The sequence below is a fragment of the Triplophysa dalaica genome, chromosome 14 (assembly GCF_015846415.1).
Source record: "Triplophysa dalaica isolate WHDGS20190420 chromosome 14, ASM1584641v1, whole genome shotgun sequence".
Lineage (NCBI taxonomy): Eukaryota > Metazoa > Chordata > Actinopteri > Cypriniformes > Nemacheilidae > Triplophysa > Triplophysa dalaica.
The window spans coordinates 17,698,611-17,723,108 of NC_079555.1; the positions used below are offsets into that span (position 1 = coordinate 17,698,611).

At 38.7% G+C, this 24,498-nt stretch overlaps 1 protein-coding gene across 1 annotated transcript; it reads right to left on the minus strand.

Moving 5' to 3' along the window:
* Nucleotides 1-520: 520 nt before the first annotated feature.
* On the minus strand, nt 521-24,498 carry trpc6b (transient receptor potential cation channel, subfamily C, member 6b). The gene is made up of 12 exons (XM_056766185.1): nt 24,337-24,498; nt 15,982-16,714; nt 12,823-13,008; nt 12,578-12,742; nt 12,152-12,368; nt 10,198-10,425; nt 9,553-9,817; nt 4,126-4,321; nt 2,240-2,443; nt 1,496-1,552; nt 1,320-1,395; nt 521-1,173 (listed from the first exon to the last, which is right to left on the minus strand). Exons 1-12 carry the CDS (start codon nt 24,432-24,434, stop codon nt 1,037-1,039), a joined length of 2,562 nt encoding a protein of 853 aa, XP_056622163.1. The 5' UTR covers nt 24,435-24,498; the 3' UTR covers nt 521-1,036.

Sequence of the window (24,498 nt, forward strand, 5' to 3'; positions counted from 1 at the left end):
GGGGGGAAATTTTATTTTATAATATATTGTTTACAAATTACTATGAACTCTAAGAGGAAAAATAACTGGATGAGGAGTTCAAAGTGATGTTAAAGACCAAGATATGTTTCTCACATGACTCGTTATTTTCTATGAAAAATTCAAGTTTTTCATTTTAAATTGAAATGTTTTTTTTAAACATGGTAAAGTCACCTTTTTAGCCAATATACCAGTCTTTTAAGAAAACACAAATTACAAAATCCTCAATCCATTCTTCTAATATACTTGAGAAACTTATTTTAACACCATTGGTACATTTTGTGCTGTTTAATTAAGTGGAACAATGTCTGTTGAGAATCAATGCGCTTTTCATACTCACTAAGAAATGATAGAAGTTACAAAGCAACATAGAAAGATTGAATGATGATTGATGATTGAAGGTTTGGACAGTGTTCACTGCCACAAGTGGAATATTCAACAGCATAAATTCAACAGCATTTATTGGAAAAAGCGATAGTTGTAATATTCAAACTGCCTTTAATGTACATAGATTTAATGCACCCTTGAGTTTCTTTCCAAACCGAAACCAAAAAAAGTCCCAAAATATTTGGACAGTAACGGGTGTGCATGTGCGAACGATGTGAATTGAATTTTTATAATTCCATTTTATTACATTCTAAATCAAGTGAGCATTACATTTAAACAAATAAATTGCACAGTAAAACCTTACAAACAAATAATTTGTTTATAATTAGTAAGGTCGATCTAGCATGTTTGGCAGAATTTGTAGTGGTACCTGATTCCCACATACAGTAACATTTTAATCATACCATCAATTGTGACCAATTGCAACCTTCACTAACATACACTAATTCACTTCAAATGTGCAATGCAACACAACAGCAAACAACAGCATTGTAAGTATATAACAAATTGCATAAACTTGAAATATTTCCCACTTTACTTAACACAGTACTCTTCATGTTTTAAAATCGGCCAAAATGTGTAAAGGGGCATGTAGTTATTATTCCTGATATCCTCATCACATAGAGAAAGACTAGAGGTTGTGTTGACTGGCTAATCTCTCTCCGAGTCTCCTCACAAGCTCCGCGAGCTCCTCAGTTTGTCGAGACTTCTCTTCCAGGAGCTCATAACGTAAACTTGAGATGTCCTGCTTTATCTCCTTTAACTCCCCTGTTAAAGACAAAAACAGTCACAGGTCTATGATCAGTCACAAGCTTGGATAACTACATAATCATTCATTATAGCAACCAATAAATCCTCTGAAAGTTTTAGTATGAATGCGTGCTGCAGAAATGACAGGTTCCGGCGTAATGTACCTTCATTCACTTCATCTCCCTCTTTATCAATTTGTGCTTTGATAACATATCGTTTGATCAGACGTTTCATGATCTTCTGTAAACAATAAAGAGAAAGCATTTACAATGAACCACTTGTGTTTATTATTGTTCATAACAGATGCATGAGAAAAAAACAGTAGGTGTGTGTGTTTTACCTGGTATCGACTTGGATGAGTTGAATCTTTTTCATTCGTCTTGTTTTGTTTCCCTGACTGAAAGCAGAATAGTTTTAATGGTGATTTAATGGTAACTGATAATAGTTGCAATGAAAGTTTCTGTGTTGTTGCATCATTTGCACATAAGAGGGCCAAACACCAATAACAGTACAGTTTGTGTTATTTAAAGTGATAGTTCACCAAAAAATGTTAATTCTGTCATCATTTACTCACCCTCTTGTCCTTTCAAACATTTATGACTTTCTTTCCTCCGCAGAACACAAAAGAAGATATTTTGAAGAAAGTTGATAACCGAAGCACTGGTAAAATCAATGCAAGTGAATGGTGGCCAGTTAACAACATTCTTCAAAAGATCTTCTTTTGTGTTCAGCGGGTGAGTAAAGGATGACAGAATTTTTATTTTTGCGAGAACCATCACTTTAAATATGACGCAATTGACAGGTGACTGCGTAGCACTGTGTCACTGTTTAGAATAGCGATTTTCTCACGATTTACAAGTGGTTGGAAACATTTGAGATATTGTAAGTACTCAGCTAAACAATATATATATATATCTAGCCTTGTGGTTTTTGGATATTTTACTGCAAAATTGTTACAAACTGTACCTTTAAGTCGGCTTTGTTTGTGATTTGTTGTTAGTTATAACTAATTATTGTATAAATAAATGTTACTGTAAATACAGTAAAAATAAACAGAAAAATGGAACATCAGCATCTTTATCACCTCATTGAGCTCAGTGTCCTCCTTCAGGTCCTCTTTGTGTCTGTGTAGGGGCGTGAGCAGTAGTCGTTTGAGTTTCAGGGCCAGGCTGATGATGGATTTGGGACTGGGGATAAGGTTGAATGGCACAGGCAGGGTTCCTCCTTCCTCAAAGTAAGAGAACCACAGCTTAGCCCTGGCAAACTTCCACTCCACGTCTGCATCGTCCTGTCAACAAACACATGTTTATACAGTTTACAAAACACATTCCAGTAGAAAACAAAGTTTCACAATTGTATTGAATTCATTTACAAATATATCACAATTTGATTTAGCTATGAATAGGGAAAAATGTATCTGGACCTGTTCCATAAACCTTTGACAACCATGAAGCATTCATAGTTAATGTATCGTATATATACATGTAAATATCCACCAAAACAACAGTTTCAAAAATGACTAACTAAAGTGAAGTCACTTGATTTGATATTATGTTTTATGATGCAATAATGCGTATAATAGTTAACATGTGGCTCCAGAGACAGTTTTTCTGATTTTAAAACATACTATTTATATGTATACGTTTAGGTAAAATTATCGTTTTTGTTTCATTTTGTGATCTACTTACAATATTTCTACCAAATTTCAAATAAAAATATTGTTTATTTTTACATTTATTTGCAGAAAAAAAACTGGAGAAACAGGTCAAAATAACAGAAAAGATGCTCTGTTTTTTTCCAGACCTCATACTTTAAAGAAAACAAGTTCAACTTTCTTTTAAGTTATACAACAGTCGTATTTCTACATGTTTTTAGTAATAGTTTAAACATTTTTTATCAAAATTTTTATTTGTATTTCATGCTGTCAGTCACATTGCTGTTGGATGACTTTATGTCACTCCTTAGGTTTAATTTTGTTGAAATTCAACAAACACTGAACTGGTACAGCCACAATACATCTAGAAATGCTTATTTGATATGAAAATTTGAAAGGGTCTCTTATTTTTATTCCGCATCTGTATATTTTGAAGCCAATGTGCCTTCAATTCAATTGAACACTTCCATTGTTATCACTCAATAAAAAGCTTAAATCAATCAGCAGTCAACATGCACTGCAAGTCATACTAGATATAATAATATTTAAATAAGAAAATATGTAATGTATTTGACTTTAGATGCACATTATAAGTTCCTGCTCTAGTCATATGAGTTCATGAAGTAGGTTTTAAATAGTAGCAGACGTGGTAAATGTTTAACCAGCCAAATACTGCCTCTGTTTATATTACTTTATACCTCTGTTATTGACAATTTTTATTAATGGTGAGAGAGTAGCGTTAGGGCATATCCCAGCTTCTTATGCCAGCAGCATGCTCATGTACTAGAATTTCCACTAGGTGTCAGGACCACCTAAAAAATGTATTACAGGCTATTGAAAAGCTTTTTTAGCCAAATTTAAATAGTGAAACAATTATGAATTGCAAAAAAAAGAACACAAAATGATATAGAAATAAAACGTATAACAAATAACTGCAACCAAATATTTGTAAAACAATTGCTTGTCCAAATAATACTGTTTATCTATAAATGTACAGTACGTTTATGGTGAATTTAAACAATCTAGCCATACACATACAGTACACCTGGATACAGTTTCTGATAAATCCAGGCTAAAGTCTCATAATCTTATTATGAGATAACAAGCATCAACGTTTTATTTTGACATTTAATACCAATCGCTACTGTCATTACAGAGGAAAATCTATTGCATGGTAACAAATGTCATGTAAAGGGTAATGTAAATCTAATGTGCAAGGGAAGACGAGTGGAAAATGATGGGGTGTGGACATTTATCCCTGATCTTGTATGTCCTATCATAACAGCTGGTCATTTCAAAGATATCATGTTGTTTACCTCAATTTCCTGAAACGAGCTGTTGATCATAGCGATGAGCATGTTGAGTAAGACGATAACCATGGTAACGTTGTAGACTCCGTAAAGGACATAGCCAATATTCTCAATAAATTTGTGCCCGTTGTTAATGACTACAGACTTGACCTCAGAAAGGCCAAAAATAGCCCAGAATAACGTTTTGAAGCTCTCTTCAACACTGGGGAGGAAGACATGGAGATGTTATATGAGATCATTTAGATTTTTTTTATCTAATACACATACAAACAGATGATATTGAAACAAATTGCGTCCTATAATCTTCAGTGCATTAAAACCCTGTTACGCACGGCTATCTGTTGATTATCATTATGTCCAGATACTCAGATTTGTCTTCAATGTATTGTTTCTTATCCGCTTTCCTAATTAGGGATGTAACCTCTCACCCTGAAAATCATTTATATTATGTAACGATTGAAGTCGCTTGAGATGTTAAATTCATCGCAATACATGTTTTGGACAGCAGGGGCCGCTGTGTTTAAACTCAATTTGGTAAACGTGAATACGCCGATATTTCTCAAATCTAAAAGACATCCCAGGGACCCGTTCTTCGTACGTCGCTTGCTAGATCCAAGATCAAATGAAACATCCGAGATTACCTAACCCTGCAAATCATGATCTGGATAATTCAGTTCTTCGAACTGTGTACGATTATAATATCTGGATTAAATTATCTGGGATCATTGCACGCTCACGCGCTGTTTGTCATATAATTAGAATATCAACAAAAAGTTGATTTATTTCACTAATTCAATTCAAAAAGTGAAACTTGTATAATGTACATTTACATTTAGTCATTTGGCAGACGCTTTTATCCAAAGCGATTTACAGTGCACTTATTACAGGGACAATCCCCCTGGAGCAACATGGAGTAAAGTGTCTTACTCAAGGACACACTGGTGGTGGATGCTGTTTATGTCCTTTAATTTTGATGATTATCACTGACAACTAATGAAAACCCCAAATTCAGTGTCTCAGAAAATTTGAATATTGTGAAAAGGTTAAATATTGAAGACACCTGGTGCCACACTCTAATCAGCTAATTAACTCTAAACACCTGCAAAGGCCTTTAAATGGTCTCTCAGTCTAGTTCTGGAGTCTACACAATCATGGGGAAGACTGCTGATTTGACAGTTGTCCAAAAGATGACCATTGACACCTTGCACAAGGAGGGCAAGACACAAAAGGTCATTGCAAAAGAGGCTGGTTGTTCACAGAGCTCTGTGTCCAACCACATTAATAGAGAGACGAAGGGAAGGAAAAGATGTGGTAGAAAAAAGTGTGTAAGCAATAGTGATAAGCTTTCCTGTAGCTCAGCGGTAAGAGCATTGCGTTAACAACGTAAGGTTGTGGGTTCGATCCCAGGGGATTGCAAATACTTATGTAAAATGTATAGGATAATACGATTTAAGTCGCTTTGGATAAAAGCGTCTGTCAAATGCATAAATGTAAATGGTAATGGATAACCGCACCCTGGAAAGGATTGTGAAAAAAACCTGTTCAAAAATGTGGGGGAGATTCACAAAGAGTGGACTGCAGCTGGAGTCAATGCTTCAAGAATCACTACGCACAGACATATGCAAGACATGGGTTTCAGCTGTCGCATTCCTTGTGTCAAGCCACTCTTGAACAACAGACAGCGTCAGAGGCATCTTGCCTAGGCTAAAGTCATAAAGGACTTGACTGCTGCTGAGTGGTCCAAAGTTAAGTTCTCTGATGAAAGTAAACTTTGCATTTCCTTTGGAAATCAGGAACCGAGAGCCTGGAGGAAGAGAGAAGAGGCACAGAATCCACGTTGCTTGAGGTCCAGTGTAAAGTTTCCACAGTCATTGATGGTTTGGGGTGCCATGTCATCTGCTGGTGTTGCTCCACTGTGTTTTCTGAGGTCCAAGGTCAACACAGCCGTATACCCAGAAGTTTTAGAGCACTTCATGCTTCCTGCTGCTGACCAACTTTATGGAGATGTAGATTTCATTTTCCAACAGGACTTGGCACCTGCACATAGTGCCAAAGCTACCAGTGCCTGGTTTAAGGACCATGGTATCCCTGTTCTTAATTGGCCAGCAAACTCGCCTGACCTATGGGGTATTGTGAAGAGGAAGATGCGATATGCCAGACCCAACAATGCAGAAGAGCTGAATGCCACTATCAGAGCCACTATCAGAGCAACCTGGGCTCTCATAACACCTGAGCAATGCCACAGACTGATCGACTCCATGCCACGCCGCATTGCTGCAGTAATTCAGGCAAAAGGAGCACCAACAACATATTGAGTGCTGTACATGCTCATACTTTTCATGTTCATACTTTTCAGTTGGCCAAGATTTCTAAAAATCCTTTCTTAGTATTGGCCTTGAGTAATATTCTAATTTTCTGAGATACTGAATTTGGGGTTTTCATTAGTTGTCAGTTTTAATCATGGAAATTAAAAGAAATAAACACTTGAAATATATCAGTCTGTGAGGAATGAATGTTTACATTATACAAGCTTCACTTTTTGAATGGAATTAGTGAAAATAAAAAAACTTTTTGATGATATTCTAATTATATGACCAGCACCTGTATATCATTAGAAGGACTAGTGATCAGCAACACTGCTATTGGCTGCCACAAAAACCTTGTCGGGAACACTTCAAACAATGCACATACACATAAATTTCAGAGATATTTTTAAGATCTTAAAGCGGTTGTAAACTGATGTTGTATATTGCGATAAATTAACTTTTAGTTCTTTTTTTATTTAATTCTCTTTTTTGTGGTTTATTGCAACGAAATGGTGTTTTCCCCACAAAATAAAGTGTTTTATACCCATCAGTATTCACTATACTGAGAAAAGGGTCTGAAAACTGTCCATTTCAATAACATTTCTTAAATTGGATAAATTAAGTAGCAGTTGTAGAAGTCCTCATCATCTTAAAGGCATTCACCTGCTGAGTAAGCACAAAAGACGCGTAGACTTTTCAAAGTCTATAAAGGTTGAATACATGCAAAAAAGCCAAAACTTTAATGCATCGACCTTATAAAGAACAAACCTAGAGATTTAGTTTTAAAAAGAATGGAGATTTTAAAACTATTTATTGTTAACTGACCTAATATTTCTTATTGCTGGTAAAAGATGACACTGATGCATCCCTATTATCCATGAAGATAAAAACTAAAATGCGCGTGGGCATAAGCATGTCTGTGATGTTTTTATTTTTAGAATAATAAAGAAAATGGTATTCCAAGCGTTACATCTTTTGAAGCTCAGTCTAGTGGTTTAAGTGTTGTGGTTAGGAATTCATCATCTGGCTGCATCTCCATCACAGGTCTCCTCTCTTTTCTGATGATGTGCACAGGCCCTGTCAGGTTCACGCCTTAGACTTTATATAAACTGAAATCCTTCATTCCTATCAGTTGCCCAAAGGTCATTTCATGATTCCGTCCTGATTGAGCTGCAGTGTAACAGGTTTGGGTCAGGGAATGGTGTCTTCAAACATTCCCATCATAAATGTGACTGAAGATTGTTGACCTGTGCAGATTCAGGTCATTTTGCTTCAGTGCTCGTGATACTAGGTGCACATTGGGTCACACAATCTAAGAGATTTAATTAGCCAGCTGCCTTATTGATTCAGTTCCTTTTTGCTTAATATTATTACTAATAAAATTAAAACTATTAAAACTAGCAAATATTCTCATTTATTTTCAGAAAATAATCTGAGGTCTCAGAGGCCTATTATGCAGTCTATGACATAAATCAAGACTGAAAGACACATGCAATGCTCATCGACATGATCATGACTGCATGATCTATAGTTCCCTAATATAATATTTATTGGTAAAAAAGTGTTACAAACTGGGGTCTTAAGAGACTGAAATACCACAAATCTGCAAATAGCTGTCTCTTATAATCACATTGGCATTCATCTTTATTCTCGGCAGCGACAATTGTTTTCTTCCGTTATTTATTAACATTAAACTTAAGCGGCTCGCCCAAAGCACAGTCATAACTTCAGCCCTAGCAAAAAAGCATTATAGCACCTCCTGCTCAAAATACGTTCTTGCGGCTTTGGACTGACAGACAGAGAATCTTTCAGAGCGCGACAAAGACACAGCATTCCAGGATTGAATGTTACATACATTGCTACAGTTTTGCTACAAGTATAAATCCCTTGCTACTATTTGCAACAGAAACATTTGCTTTTCACCGCAGATACGCCGTAGTACAGTTAAAACGGTACAGTTACACACTCTAGACCTGTTGCATAGCTGCTGCATTTCGTTCATCTATCGTGGAAATACACTTTTTTCATAATAGGACAAATAGATCACGTGAAATGACCTGCCGTGTCCCTTTGTTTACTTCTGTTTCCCGGTGAGATGACGCAAGAGGCGTCCTCTGGTATGATAATCTTAATATTATCCTGTATTTGGGTGTCTAAGAATGTCTTTTGATGTGCAATTATGAAATAAAAAATATCCAATCAATTAATTTTAATTTTTGCACTTGCTACCTTTAGTCTTATTTATAAACACAACTTTACCCCCAACGATTTCTTCTCTGGACATTGCACATTCATAAATGCAAATTTACAAAGGGCAAACCTATTTTTGTAGTGCTTGAAAAAGAGATTCCAAAGTAGATGTGATGCCAGTTTTAAAATGTTACATAAAATAATCTGGGAAGATTCTCCCTATGTGTGTGCTATAACCAGAATTTAAAATCTGTCATGATTTTAAAACTCCTGTAGTCTGAGCCAGGTTTAAGATTTTACATAAGAGAATATGGCAAGATTCTCCTTATGTGTGTGCTGCAACCAGATTTTTAATCCACAGGATTTTAAAACTCCTGTAGTCTGAATCAGGTTTAACTGAGTTTGCAATGTACGAAGAACTGACCCCAGGAAAAGAACAGACAAAGTCTTAGTGTGTTTACAGTAAAGAGACTTGTATTTACTGTACGTATTATGTTTTAAAAGAGAGTTAGTTTAGTTTTGTTATTTGATATAAAATATATTTTTCTGTTACAAATAAATGTGCAGCATTAAATAATTAAAGATTTGCTTGAAAAAGCCAGTTGTTATCTAATTTTTTAACTCATTTTGGGAAAATAAATCTTATTGGGAGATCAGTATCGTGAATCTCATCGCGAGCAGAATCGTTTCATCCCTATACCTTATACTCAGTAAATATAAAGATTGTCATTGTCTTACTCCCTTTCATGTCCACATAGACATGGTTATGGTGGTCATGATAACTGAATTTGCCAAACGCCTACATTCAGTATGTCCTTTATTATTGCCAATCGCCATGGGCGTTTTGTAATCATATAACAAATAAAGTCAGAGGTTTAATATGATTAAAGGTAAACAGTCATCAAAGGATTCTGAAACAGATTCATTCAATGCTTACGTTGTGAAGGCGTTATTGAGCTTGGCTCCGAGGTAGTATGAATAAAGATTAAACATCCCAATCATGAAGGCCACAAACACCATTATGAAGATCACCATGAATTTAAATATGTCTTTTACAGTCCGGCCCAGAGAGATCTGCAGTGGACCGAAGCTCTCGTTGGCTGGAAGGATGTACGCGATCCGAGAGAAGCTCAGAACCACTGCAATGGCATAAAGGCCCTCGGAAATCAGCTGGGGGTCAGAAGGAACCCAATGGACACGAGCTAGAAAAATATAAAAATTGTAAACTTGATAACAAAATGTAAACTTAATAACAAAATTGTAAACTTGATAACAAAATACATGCATATGCATGTCTGTATGTTTTTGTGTTTATAAATACAAAATTAATATGCACAGTACACAGACATATGTAAACACAAACTATTATTTTGGATAATCACGATTAATCGTTTGACAGCCCTAGGCTGGTTTATTATCTTTATAAAGAGAATTGTGTATTATTTACGTCGAAATGTAAAATATTTAGGTTATAACGGATAGCAGATGATCTTAACAATCTAAAAATCTTCAAATCTGTACATATTTTACCGATAAGCAATACATCTTTGCTATTAAAGTTCATTTTAATAGCAGTACTCACCAAGTCGATAGTACTCTATCTCAAAGGGCAATGTAATGTTTGATAAATCTGTGTAGTGCTTGTCGACATAACTCTGTGCAACATTTGCATGCCAAAACGCCATGAATCGAGCGATGAAGGAAGTCACAAAAATGGCCAACATTCCAAAGTCAAGCAAATTCCAAGGCTCCAACAAATATTCGCGAGGACCCAGAGACCAAATCTGTTTACATTCAGCCCAGATCATTCCTGAAATCAGAAGGAGAGAGGACGAAACAATTACATCATTATTGTTGTTTTCATATAAAAATGCCCCAATAAAATTTATGCAAATAATTACTGTCACAAGTCAGAATAAAAGTCACAAAACTGACAATGCTTGTTTTTAAGGAACACTGCAGTGTTTACAAGAAATTATTTATTTATGCTGGTCATGATATTTTATTAATTTTAAAGCGGCCGTAACACACGCGGTTTCTGCCAATCTCATATTAATCTTGAATTGTCATGATCTCTCATGGACATGGCGTGGGAACCCAAGTGCAGGCAGACACAGACGGTATTGATGGAAACAGATATTTATTTAACAATAAACACAAAACAAAAACCCACGGTGGGGTAAAAACAGGACAAGAATAAATATAACTTTAACAACGAACACTGACTTACTAGACTACAAAAACACTTGAGACAAACACTAAACTGACACTTACTACAAACTGGAGGAAACAGGAACCAGAACAAGTACAGCGGTACAAGAACAAGAACAGCAAACAAGAACAGCAAACAAGAACAGCATACAAGAACAGCATACAAGAACAGCATACAAGAACAGCATACAAGAACAGCATACAAGAACAGCATACAAGAACAGCATACAAGAACAGCATACAAGAACAGCATACAAGAACAGCATACAAGAACAGCATACAAGAACAGCATACAAGAACAGCATACAAGAACAGCATACAAGAACAGCATACAGCTTACATCAGACAGGCAAGGTAAGACTAACATCAAACAACTTACAATGAACGCGCACAGGACAATGAACACGAGGATGTTTTAAAGGGAACAAACTAAGAGGGAACCGGTGCAACAGATAAAACACTAAGGGGAAGCTAATGAGACGGAAAGGGCGGGAACACAGACGAGACTCGGGGAGAGTATGGAAGGCCAAAAGGTCAACAAACGTCTCTCCCCACATGAAACAGAGGATTCTGTTTTGGTTCTGCCTCAAGACCAGGAACTAATCAACCAAGATAGGCAGAACCGTGACATGAATACCTATAGAGTAGAATTGCATACTTTGTATTTTAGAAGAGTATTTATTTTTAGTTTTTCACATTTATAAAAGATAGATATAGCTGTACGATTATTTCCAAAACCATACAGCGCGTGCAGGGGGAGGGGTTGGCTGACCTAAAGCAGTTGCGTACCCATTGCCAACAAAACACAGACATCAGTTTCACTCATCCTATGTGGTTCATTTAGCGGTGGGACGGCTCCATAGATCAGTTTCAAACGATCTCCAAATCCAGCATTATATATCCATGTTTATATAACATTCATCATCCAAATGCAGTGAACAAACAAACACCTTAACTTTGCGAACATATGCTCTCTCTCTATCCTGCACACAAATAAAAGCTGCATTTCCTGCTCTCCTTACTGCCACGTGGGCATTCCACGTGCTTTCCCGGGAGAATTATCCAATAAGGGACTAAAAAAACATTGTAACAAAACAGTTTTATATGTTCGAAAAAATCTTTCCGAAACCTGTACGATGGCTGGGGGAATGTATTGAGCACAGAAATACTACCTAATACGCCCTGCTCGTTTTTTGACAAGTTGATCATGTTAAGCACAAGAAGACAGTACTTTTAACATTGTAAAGAAGTCAGAATGCATGAAACACCATTACACGGCCGATTTAACCATAAATGTTTGATTTGTTGTAATATGTTTGACTGACCTAAGACCCATGAAATGATCAGCATTTCCATCCAGGTAAAGGGAGTGGTTTTCATGCGGAAAAGCTGTGAAGGGTGGTCATGGATGGTCATGTTTGGCAAAAGCGACGTCCCTTCAAATCGGTCAGCAGCGTTCATGACCAGAAGACCGAGAAAGATGCTGAAGGAAGCTGCGTGTGCCACAAACTTCAGGAAAGGTCCACGTATGACCTTGCCTAACTACAAATAAAAACATACTTAAAACACTGCACATGATGGGCAAACTGTGGCTGATTTGTTCAGTAACTTTCAGTAACTCAAACAATCAACAGAAGCACAGTCCATATTTTAGAAACTAAAGCAATAATGTTTTTTAACAGTTAAGCGATGTTATGTAAGAAAATTTTACTCATGCAGTGGGCGAAAGGTGCGGGTCAATACAGACGGACCTTGCTTGAGGGTGCGATCCAATACAGCAAAGCCAGGATGGGAAGTCCAACCACCACCCCCAGAACCACCATTAACTTCACCGCCGTGGTCTGCTGCCTGAGTCCAGATAAATTCTCATACCATATAGACAGGAGCTGCTGCTGACAGTTTGGATGGGCTACAAACTGTGTGATATTACGTATCAGGATATCATTATATACCCAAAAAGCCTTCAGAATTCAGTACATAACTTATGCTTATTCACCTTTTTCAGCTCATATTTGATGACCAGTTTTAATCGGACTAGACTGGGTCTGCCACCAGTGTCAACGTGGCCATCTGCCTCTCTGTCTCCATTTAAAATGGCCTCAACTTCCTCTGTGTTGCGGCACAGGTCCAGAAGACCAACGACAAAATCTTTACATTGCATTGACAGTTTCTTGTAATCATTCTGTGAAAAAAACATGAATTTGTGAAAATATATGTAAATAAGAATTCATAGTGTCAGTCAATTAAAGTATGCATATTAATATTTACCCTTTACACAAATCAGAATCCCACACTGTTATGTTATAAACCAGGGGCTTTCAAACTGGGGTCTGGGACCCCCAGAGGGTGTCTAGAAAATCTCAGAGAAAGAAAAAGTCTCCTGAACATTATTACCGTTTCATTTAGAAGTGTTTGTGTTTATCTCTTCTTTCGTGTTACATGCATACTTTCAAGAATGGTTTATTTTCTATCTACAATTCCCTTTTTTCACTCACTGGGCTTTTGTAAAGTTGCCACAAATATACAAATACTTTTGAAATGAAAAATGTTCTGTTCAGATTTATACATCCAACATGACTCTTATGTAAGCCAATCATTTAATATGTTGTCTTTACAATATCACACATATTATTTGATATAGCTTACATGTTTATTTTTACAAAAAATATATATAGCTAACATATTTTAGGATGGGGTCCTCACAACAGATCTTATTTGGGGGTCCCTCACATCGAAAGGTTTGAAAACACCTGCTAGACGGTTTCATCTGATGCATGCCCCTTTCCCAAAGTTCACTTCTGGTATGTGTCTGGTTATCGGTCTGCTAGTGGCTAGTAATATAACAATTTGTTTTATATAAAATTTATGTTATTACTCATTAATATTAATATTTTAATCTAAATTAATCGTAATTAAAACTGCTCAACCGTTAATTCTTTGCGTAGGTCTAACAGAAGTTAAATTGTTGCAACATAACGTTTGTTATTTGTGAAATTATAATCTGTAAAACATGTTATCCATAAAGCACTAAAATTGAATGTAACTGCTTAGGCGTGTGACAGAGCAGATATGAGTTTTATTTATTTATTCATTCTTGAGAAAAGCATGAAACAGTACCATCTGTTTATTACTGAAACCACTAATAAAGCCTAAAGCTGAACAATAATGATAAAGCATACGAAGCTAAGCCGCCCACTCTCTGTCAAAGGCTACAGACACACCGACTATCAGGCAGAACTGCACACCCACATCCATATGCCCTCAAAAGTTACAAAAACACGGAATTATGACTTTTATATAAAAAAGCCAAATCAAAAACTAGTTAACTTGGTACATTTTCAGAAATAATCCATGACAAAACCATTACCACAACTGTACTAATACACTAGCCCCGATCCAAAATCACCAGTTGCTAGGGTGTTGTCACGATCCTGTATGTGTTTTCCCTGGTAGTTTGGACTTTCAGTTAGTTTCTTTTGAGTTCCAGTTTCCTGTAAGGACATAATTGACAAGCACGTACTTACTCGGGTGGGGGGGGTCTGAAGTATGAAATCATTGGGGTACCTGTAATCTTATCACATAACCTTTGGTTACGACGTATGTTTTGCGCTGGCTCAGCCTCAAACTTCGCTGTAAACACAGGAATACAGCAAAAAACAATATCATCGAGCGAAATACTAGAGTGAAGATGGCTGTGAATAACTTTTGTAGCTTATTTGAAGTAAATCTACGCATCCACGGAATATTTAGTATATCAAAACTAATATTTGACAGTAGATACAAACGAGAAAATATTTGCAGCCAACTGTCAAAGTTAGGATTAGTTCTGTAAACACATCTCTTCGTTCATTTTGAGTCTGTCGGAAATGCTGCGACTTAAGTCAGGCTTGTTGATTGTCTCCCAGGTGTGTCCTGTTAGTCCTCTTTAGTTTGTGTATATACTCCAGTGTTTCCATTGTCTAGTGTCGATTGTTGGTAATTTTTGGATGTTTTGGGATCACCCTATGGATTATATTAAAAACTAAAACTGCATTTGGAGCCACTCTCTATCTTCCCTTGCTGCAATGTAACAGAACAATCGACCAGCTATGGATCCAGCAGTCCATTTGGCCTGTCTCAGCCAAGATAATAATTCCGTCGAGGACTTGAAGTCCTGAAGACTTTCTAGGACATTGCCTATATTTCTAAATATCCAGACTGTGTGCTGATAGAATTGTTTTACGATAGTCTAAACGATCAGTCCAAACACAAAATCAACTGTTATGATCCTCGAGGGTGCTTGGCTCAAGATATGGACTATGTTCTTTTATCATGTGGCTCTCCCTTCACTATTTGTCTGATTGAGGACGCTGTCCCTAAACAAATTTATAGCCCTGCCTGCCAAGCCCAGGCCCCCAGCCCTGCTTGCCACGCCCAGACCACCAGCCCTGCCTGCCTCCAGCCCTGCCTTCCTCGCCCATGCCTCCAGCCCTGCATGCCATGCCCAGGCTTCCTGCCTCTGCCGGCTCCAGCTATATGGTTCCCTCTGGTCCAAAGCCCATGTCTGCCTCTCCTCCATGGGTCAGGTCCTGTACCCCTTCACGGGCCTGGCCCTCCCCCCTTCCCCTGTTCCGACTCCTCTCCTCCACCCACCTGAATGTGTTTCTTAGGACCGTCTGGAATCTGCTCCTTTGGAGAAGGCTCTGTCTTGATCCAGTCTTGTGCTTTCCCCGGTAGTTTGGACTTTTAGTTTGTTTCTTTTTAGTTTCTGTATCCTGTCCTGTTTTATAGTTAGTTGCTCATTTGTTCCCTGTTGATCATCTCCCAGGTGTGGCCTATTAGCCCTCTTTAATTTATGTATATATACCCCAGTGTTTCTTTTGTCTAGTGTCAATTGTTGTTAATGTTATGTTGGTGCCTAGTTATTTTTGGATGTTTTGTGATTGCCCTATGGATTATATTAAAAATCAAAAGGACCATCTTAAACCAGCAGAAAGCAGCTAACATGATTCGTAACCTAGTTAACCAGAATATGCAGTTTATTCAAAAAAGGTGAATACAAAATGAAAGAAGTAATATTCTCTCAAAAAATGCTAAATTATTTAAATCCTGTGGAAATCAATTTACATCATTTATTCATATATTCTTATATTCATAGGATCTCCTTCATTCCTACCTTAAATTCTTTCTCTATGTTGGCCAGCACAGCGAGCTCATTGCTAAGCTCTAGAGCCGTCAGCACTGGATCCAGGCTGGATAGAGACAGGTAGGCCGGGCTAGCCAGCCCTTTGTAGGCATTGATTCTGGAACATGAATGGCTGAAAGAGTCGTGCCTCTGATGATAGAGGCAACTGTTACATTTACAGAAGTAGTCATGTGGACGCTCAATGCAGGCACCCTTACTCAGCAGAATGTACACAATCTCATATTCGTGGCAGTGAGAGGCTAGTATTATGTGTGTAATATCATGGGAAAATCGTGTGCCATCTTCATCATAGGCATAGAAGTCGTCTTGCGTTTCTGATTGAAGGGGACTGTTGGTGAGTTTGGTTGCATCTGCAAATGCTTGGTGACCCAAAATGGCCTCCACAATCCGAATGTAGCCTTTACTTATGGCTAAAAGCAGGGCGTCACCTATCCGGGCCAGGTTCTCTTTCTTCAGCAAAAGTTCGGTCACTTCCAGGTGCTCATTGGCGACTGCAACAGTTGCACAGTTGACATTGAGTTCTGGTAGGTCTTCTAGCATCCTGCGGATGACAGGAATATTTCCATACTCGGCTGCATCTAGAAAACACTCCTCGGTTGGGGATAAACCATTGTGTCGGGTGTTAAACATGTAGGCCGGTCTCCGTGTAGCCATGCGACGACTTTTAGCCAATGCCTGCGCCTGAATGTCATCGTTGCTCCACCTGTTTGAAAAAGAAAACATATTTTTTTTAAACAAAGAAAATGTGTAAATTGGTATAAAATACCCAGCTACTATTTTTTTGTTTTATATTTTAGAATGAAAGTTTCCTAAAATATGTTAAACACAATGTAGTATGTCGTCATGTTTTTAAATAAGCCCCCATTGCCTATATGCCTGTCATGAAATACATGGGGAGAACCCAATTGCAGACAGCGGGGGATTAAGGGGAAAGTTTCTTATACAATAAACACAAAACAAAAACCAACAAGTAGGTAAAGCAAGACACGATAACAATAACACGTAAAGGCAAACAGGATCTAGACTAACTAATACTGGACTTACAAAGACTAAATACAACACTTGACAGAACTACAATAAACTAAGACTAGACTAGACTTACTTTGGAGCAATAAGATCACCAGAGACACGCAGGTGTAACCACACACCCACAATGACCGAAAACAGGACAATGAAACATGAGGACTATTTAAATGGGTCAAAATCAACAGGGAACAGGTGCGGGGAATTAACTAGTTAACAAGCAATAAAGAGACGAAAGGGAGGGGGCAGAGACGAGACCTGGAGAGAAAGTATAGCAATCAGAAAGATCCAAAACTCTCTCTCTCTCCACATGAATCAAGGGATCCTGCTTTGATTCTGCCCCAATACCAAGAAAGACATGACATGATGAGGCAGAATCACGACAGAAACCAGCTCCTTTGTTCTGTCACAGGTTTCGAGGTAGGAAGAACTCAAGCGCAGGCAGCAGTAAAGGGGGAAAAAACAAGTGCATAAGAACAAGTAAGTACAATGAACGATCACAGGACAACAGACACGGGGATATTTTATAGAGAGACAGACAAAGGATAATTAACAAGGGACAGGTGTAGGGGATGAAACACTGATGCAAGTTAACCAGGAACGAGAGGGCGGGAACAGACGAGGACCGAGAGAGAGAATGGTAGACCAAAAGGGTAAAATTCTCTCCCTCAACATAAAACCTAAGACTTCGCCATGAATCTGCCACAAGACCAAGAATAGACATGACATGATGAGGCAGATAGATGTCATTTAATATTTTGTTTATTGTTTTTTTTCAAACATTTTTGAAGGAAAAATTATTTACCATGTTTACAGTAAAATTATTATTAATTCAGTGCTCCCCTGGCACCCCCTGTCATGCATAAGATGTGGGAAATTTACTACTGGGCAATTTAACTGTGTTGAAGTAGTCGGATTATAACACCTAGTCATTTTAACCGAATCTGAACAATCTGGTTTAAACCAGTGACTGCTTTGAAAGGGCAGCTAACAACCAAGGAAAGGCCTGGTGACAGCCTGGAGAGACTGCTGGCAGGATGGAATAGACCCCATCTCGGCAGACATGTGCTTGCTACCCAGGTCGGCAGGATACGTTACTTTAAAGCGTAATGTGTTCACCCAATAATGGCTACACAAAACACAAGAGTAAGAATTCCCTTGGAGTCTGTGAGAGTGGGGGCCCAAGAAGTATCATGGATGGATCATATGGCAACAGACCTGGGAATGGAAGTGACAAAGAACTAGGAGATCAGCACAGCAGACGTTGGAACAACAGGACAGAAACTACACAGATGCATTTGCGGGTGGACAAAGATAACATCCGAGAAATGTATTTAAAATCCATCAGGGCAGGAAGAAGTGCCCAAGAGAGCTTAGTGAGGGGCCCCGCTTTGACAATACTTCACAAGAGGTAGGGCAAATAAGTCGGGTGAAGCTCAATTGCGGGACAAGCACCACAGTGTATCAGAACGCCAGATAAAGCCTAACCAGGCACAAACTCACCAGCACTCAGTAAACCGGAGACTACCCAGCCGCAGCAAGCAGTAGAAAGGAAAATGAATGGAAGTAGACCTCAGATACATTGGCCTAAATCCTGCAACAAAGAGTGGACAACCATTGACTCGGATCTCGTCCAGCTATTAGCAGGCCAAAGGGAGATGGGGATAGAAAACTGGAGAGGATGGGGAAAATCATTTTTACCTATGGGGTGGAGAGATTTGGAGTAAAAAGCAATAATCCAAGGTCACAGAAGTAGATGAAGGGCCGCCCTAAATCCAGGAGACAAAAAGAGATTGACAGACTTTTGAGAGAAAGGAGGAGCCTGAGAAAACGGTGGAAGAAGGCCACAGAAGAGGAAAGGAAGGACCTAGAGCATTACAAGACGATATTAAAAGTCACCTTGACTCACTGCGAAGAGCAGAGAGCTTGAGAAAGCAACATAAGAAAAAGGAGAGAACCTGGACCGCTTGCTTCAAAGATGCTTACAAGCTTATATTACCTATAAAAGATCTTGAGACACCTATGGAAACGTATTCCGACAATCAGAGGAGTGAGGCAAGCTCCATTCCAGAGGACATTCCATCAATTCAGCTACCACAACACCAGATGTACATAAGGCCCCCTAAATGGAGCGAAGATGGGAGAGCAGTAAAATGGGCAAGATCAGCTTTAGCTCCTGGACCCGACAGGTTACCAAACAGGCTATACAAAAAAGCCCCTTCAGACATCGCGTTGAGTGGCTGGAGGAGAGTGTTTGAAAAGAGGGTTGCGCCTACCCTTCAATTAGGGCATACATGAATGAGATGACAACCATCACAGCAAGCATATACGCAGAATTTCTATTGTCAAGCATCGGTTCACCAACCGATAGGTTCTGTATAAAGGGCGAGCCCATACCAATAGTCACGGACAAGCCATCAAAAGCCTAGGACGGTGGTACACCGCTGACCTTACAGATGCTAAACAGGTGGAACAACTCAGGCAAGAGACAGTCAGTGGACTCAAGAAAATCATAAGTACAACTCTTCCTGGAAAGCTGAAACTCTGGTGCTTCCAATTTGGCTTGTTGTCATGCCTTATAAGGCCAATTTCAATGTTTTAGCTCGCAGTGTCTCACGCCTAGGGATGGGAATTGATAAGAATTTAACGATTCCGATTCCATTATCGATATTGCTTATCGATCCGATTCCTTTTCGATTCTCTTATCGATTCTCATTGCGTGAGGGAATAAGTACAAATTTGTTTGTTTGTTTTAACTCGCTTTAATATCTGATAAGAACACAGCACATACTCAGAGTATACACAAATTATGTGTAGCAACCTCAGAACAAACCTAGAAGTAGACTACAAAGTAAAGTCCAGGGATCTATAGAATTTTTCACATTCATCATTGGTCCAGACAAAAAAATAAAATAAAACTGCCATTTAAGTGCCCTAAAAACACAGACTAAACAGTCAAGGAAGAGTTTGTGGCTTTGGGAATATTCTACCTGAAACAAAATTCAACTCAACTGACATACAAAATGAAAATAACTCTTCTGTAAAGACCACAACTATCAACTTAGGCAAATTAACAATTTTTGTGCAGAAAAATGGTCATGTTTGCCCTCTCAGGAAGGATACGAGATGAAATGGCGCTCAGATGAACTAAATAGAGAAGTTACCTTCGGCATTAATAGCAGATGACGTCTCGTTAGCTCCGCTGCTGCTTGACTCACTTGTTGTTGCTGTTTCGCTAAGTAGTAGTGTATCAAACACGCGACAGTCCTGCAAATGAATTGCGTGCTGTGTGGCCAAATGTTTCTGCATATTGGAGGTAGTTCCTCCCTTTGTCGAAATTAAACTTTTACAGTTGTTGCAAATGACCGCATTGGAGTCTTTTCTAGTGAAATATAACCACGCTTTAGATCGCTTCTGCCTCGATGACATGTTTGCTGCGTAACCAAAACAACGCAGCGTGTGTGACGTCATGATGATGACACATTTGCAATGAGCGGAACCGATAAGCGGAATCGTTAAGCGGGTACGCTAACGGTTCCAAGGAATTGATTCACTGGGCACCGGTTCTAAAGAAAAACCGGTTCTGGGTTCCCATCCCTACTCACGCCAAGAACCTTGAGAGATTGGTGAGTTCACAAGTAAGGAAATGGCTAGGCTACCAATATGTCTAAGCAACATAGAGCTGTTCGGTAATGGAGCTCTCTCTCTTCCCATTTCAAGCCTTGTGGAGGAATATAAATGCACCAAAACAAGGCTAGAGATGAAGCTTGAAGAATCCTGCGATCCTTGTGTAAGAGATGCTGCTCTAACAGTAGCGACAGTGAGGAAATGCAACCCAGCAACAGCGAAAGCGATGAGAAGGCAGCCCTCAGACATAGGGATATCGTGGGACAAGTTCAATATGGCAGCGGGGGACTTGTTTTGGGATCAACCACACCCACTTGGCGAAAAGCTACATCAATGGAACAGTGTTACCTGGTGGTGGTGGAGGTTTGGCATCAAGAGAAAGCAAGTAGATGCGCCAGAGAGGTTTTTCACGCATTGAACGGAGCAAAATCGCTTGGAGTGAGCTGTGGAGTATGGAAACAAACAGGATACATTTTAACATAAGAGCTACAAATGATGTGGTGCCCTCATCAACAAATCTGCATGTTTGGTGTGGACAAGATCCAGCCTGCCACCTATGTGCATCTCCACCAAACCTTAAACATACTCTTGTGGGTTGTAAGAAGAGTTTGACACAGGGGAGATACACATGGCACCACAATCTAGTACTAAGATACTTGGCTGCAGCAGAGAGTCCAAGAGACTGGCAGTAAATGCCTTCCCCCAAAACGCCCTGGCTAACTCGCTAAAAAGGCAACCCTTTATTCGGGAGGGGCAGAACAAGCGGGCCAAGCCTTTATCCCCAGATTCAAGTCTTCTGAGTATAGCAAGAGATTGTGAAATGCGAGTTGATTTAAACCACAGACTTACTTTTTCTTGGAAATCACAGTGACCAATCTGTCTTGGTACTATGGTCCAACTCCAGTTGGATAGTCATCACAGTTGAGTTGACTGTACCTTGGGAAGAGGCCATAAACTAAGAATTTGAACGAAAGAATCTCCGATATGCAAACTTGGCAGCGGAGACTAAAGATCGGGAATGGACAGCAAAAGTTTCCCGGTGGAAGTCGGCTGCAGGGGCTTTGTTTCCAATTCCACCACAAGGCTTAAGGAAGTGGGGATCAGAGGACAGGCCCAATGGACGGTAGTCAAAGAACTTGCCACTGTTCCTGAGAGAAGCAGCCCCTGCATGTAGTTGAAACGGAAGGACATAAAAGGGGCTGCAAAATGACCACATACTAAAATGGTGTTGTGTGTTGTAATGATATGCCATAATGAACGGGAACACTGAGCATGCATTAACTGTGCCAGTGGGGCTAAGACAGCCTTAGCCAGCAGGTTGGCGCATATGTTTGCGTTGAGGTGTGATGCCACCGAACTGCCAGTAAAAATAGCAAGAAAAGGTAAGAATAAATATGCTATGTATTTCTATATACATATATCCCCCAAACACAGAGGATGCCAACCCGACGAACCCAATGAAACCTCGGACCTCCTTTCCTCTATTCATATTCTTGATAATCTTCATTATCTTCAAAATCTAGTCAAGTAGGGATGTAACGATTCACTAAGCTCACAATGTGTTGCGATTCACGATACTGATCTCAATACATGATTTATTCATGATTTATTTTCTCAAAATAAGTTGAGAGACAAATTAGAAATTAACAACTGCCTTTTTATTATATGTCACATAACAAAACTAAACTGCAATTTTAAAACAAATTCAAAATAAAAGAAAATGAATAATACGTGTCTCTTTAATAAAAAGAAAAACTAAGACTTTGTTTTTGCTTTTTTACATTTAAGAAATATAAGATCGTCTACCAAGTTCGAAGTTAACAAAGCGGCCCCTGCTGTTCAAAACACGCATTACAATTCATTTAACATCTCAACCAACTGAAATCGTCACATATTATGATCGATTTTCACCCGGCTCAAGGTGAAACGTTACATTCCTATAGTCCGTTTCATCGGATGCGCTTGCGCCTGACCCCAAGTTAACCTCTGGATTGTGTTTGGCTAGTGTCTAATGATAAAACTAGGCTATTTTATTTTTATTTTATTTAAATAATGTTACTATCAATTTGTATTATTGTTTTGCTGTGTAATAATTGTATTAATTAAACGATTTGTTGAATTTTGTTGTATGTTCATTTTATTAAATAAACAATTTGTTGAGTGGGTCCTGTAGTTTGGTCGCATTCAAAGAAACCATATAGCCTATTCTCAACTCAACTTTATTTATATAGCGTTTTTACAATTTTCATTGTTACAAAGCAGCTGTACATGAGACATATTGACTACAATCAAAACAATTTAAGTTATGCCTGTAAAAACATGGAAAAGGTGAAAACACAGAAGCACGCTCACACACAGAGACACACATACGCACAGTGAAAGCACACACTTAAGATAAAGGAGAGAGAAACAGGTCAAATATAAAACAGACTATAAATTCCTATATGCAATATTAATTATGTGAAACTTCTAAATTCTAATTGTAAAGCAGCCCCCCTGGCCAGGCAAATAGTGCAAAACAGTATGCAAACGGTGGCGAGGAACCCAAAACTCCAATCGAGAAACAAAACCTCAGGAGAACCTAGGCCCAACCAGGGGATTTCGGTTCCCTCTGACAAAAGCTGATGCCTCTGTACAGGCTTGACAGAGTCGCCGCATCCTTTTTCCAGCTCTATCATCTCAGCTCTTGTCAGGTCACCGATTCCCATTCTCCACTCTACCATCAGGTCTGGGCATGAACGTCATCCTGCTCACTGTGGTAACCTTGGAACAATTAGACAAGACTGGCTGAGAGTAGAGTACTGTTCTGCACTCTTTGATTCAAGTACATCAGTTGGTTTTGGAAGTGTTCCTGGTTCCGGTTGATCTAACTAATGCAGCCTAAACCCTCAGAGGATTTATTATGGATTACCCATAAACAAGCTTATTAAAGTCTCCAGGATCTTGTGGAAATTAAAGTAATGTATGTATATCTTAAATGACAATGTATTAGAGGTTTCAAAAGGTTATAGTCCAACATGAATGAGCTTCTACTGGTTTAGACACATCTGATGATTTAATCAACCGCAAAATGATTCACTGCCAGTTGGTGCCCATCTGACACAAATGCCCATCTACCCAACTGACCAGCCTCTGATTCTAAATTATGTTATATCTTACACACATTTCATACAGTGTTTCATACAGTTTATTAATTTACACATGTAAATTCTACATGTAACTATGAGCTTTACCAAACGTTTTGAAGGCAAACAGTGCTGAAGTTGACTACTTTAGTTTTAAATGATTCTGTATGAATGACAGGGCTGAATAAGAAATCAACCTGCCTCCCACACTAATGCTGTTTTGCATTAACGTGTAGTTGTCACTGAATGAGTCTACAACACGACTATGAACATTTGATTAATCAAAATCAATAGAAATCAATTCTATTCACTTAAATAAATACATCACCATTGATGCATAAACATCATTTTGTAATGTAAGCTGTAAAATAAACAGTTCCCTGAGTATTATATACAGTAAGTACAAAATAGGCTACTGTAGTTTTAAAAGTTCCAAGAGTAACCTGTTCTGCCCAGCGGCTCCTGCAGGTTTTAGGACAGCAACTGATTTTTACATCTTTTACGCGGGTTGCGCATGAACGAGAACCCCCCAAAAGAGTCGAACACTCACCTCTTGAAGCGGGGTAAATGGTCGTCGGTGTTGGTGTTCATCAGCGTATGGACGGAGGAACTTTGTTGAACAAAAGTGCTGATGTGATCAGTGGACATCTGTCTGCTGCTTCCTTCATTTATTCTCTTTCAATGCGAGTCTGACTGATGCGTGCAAGAGCGC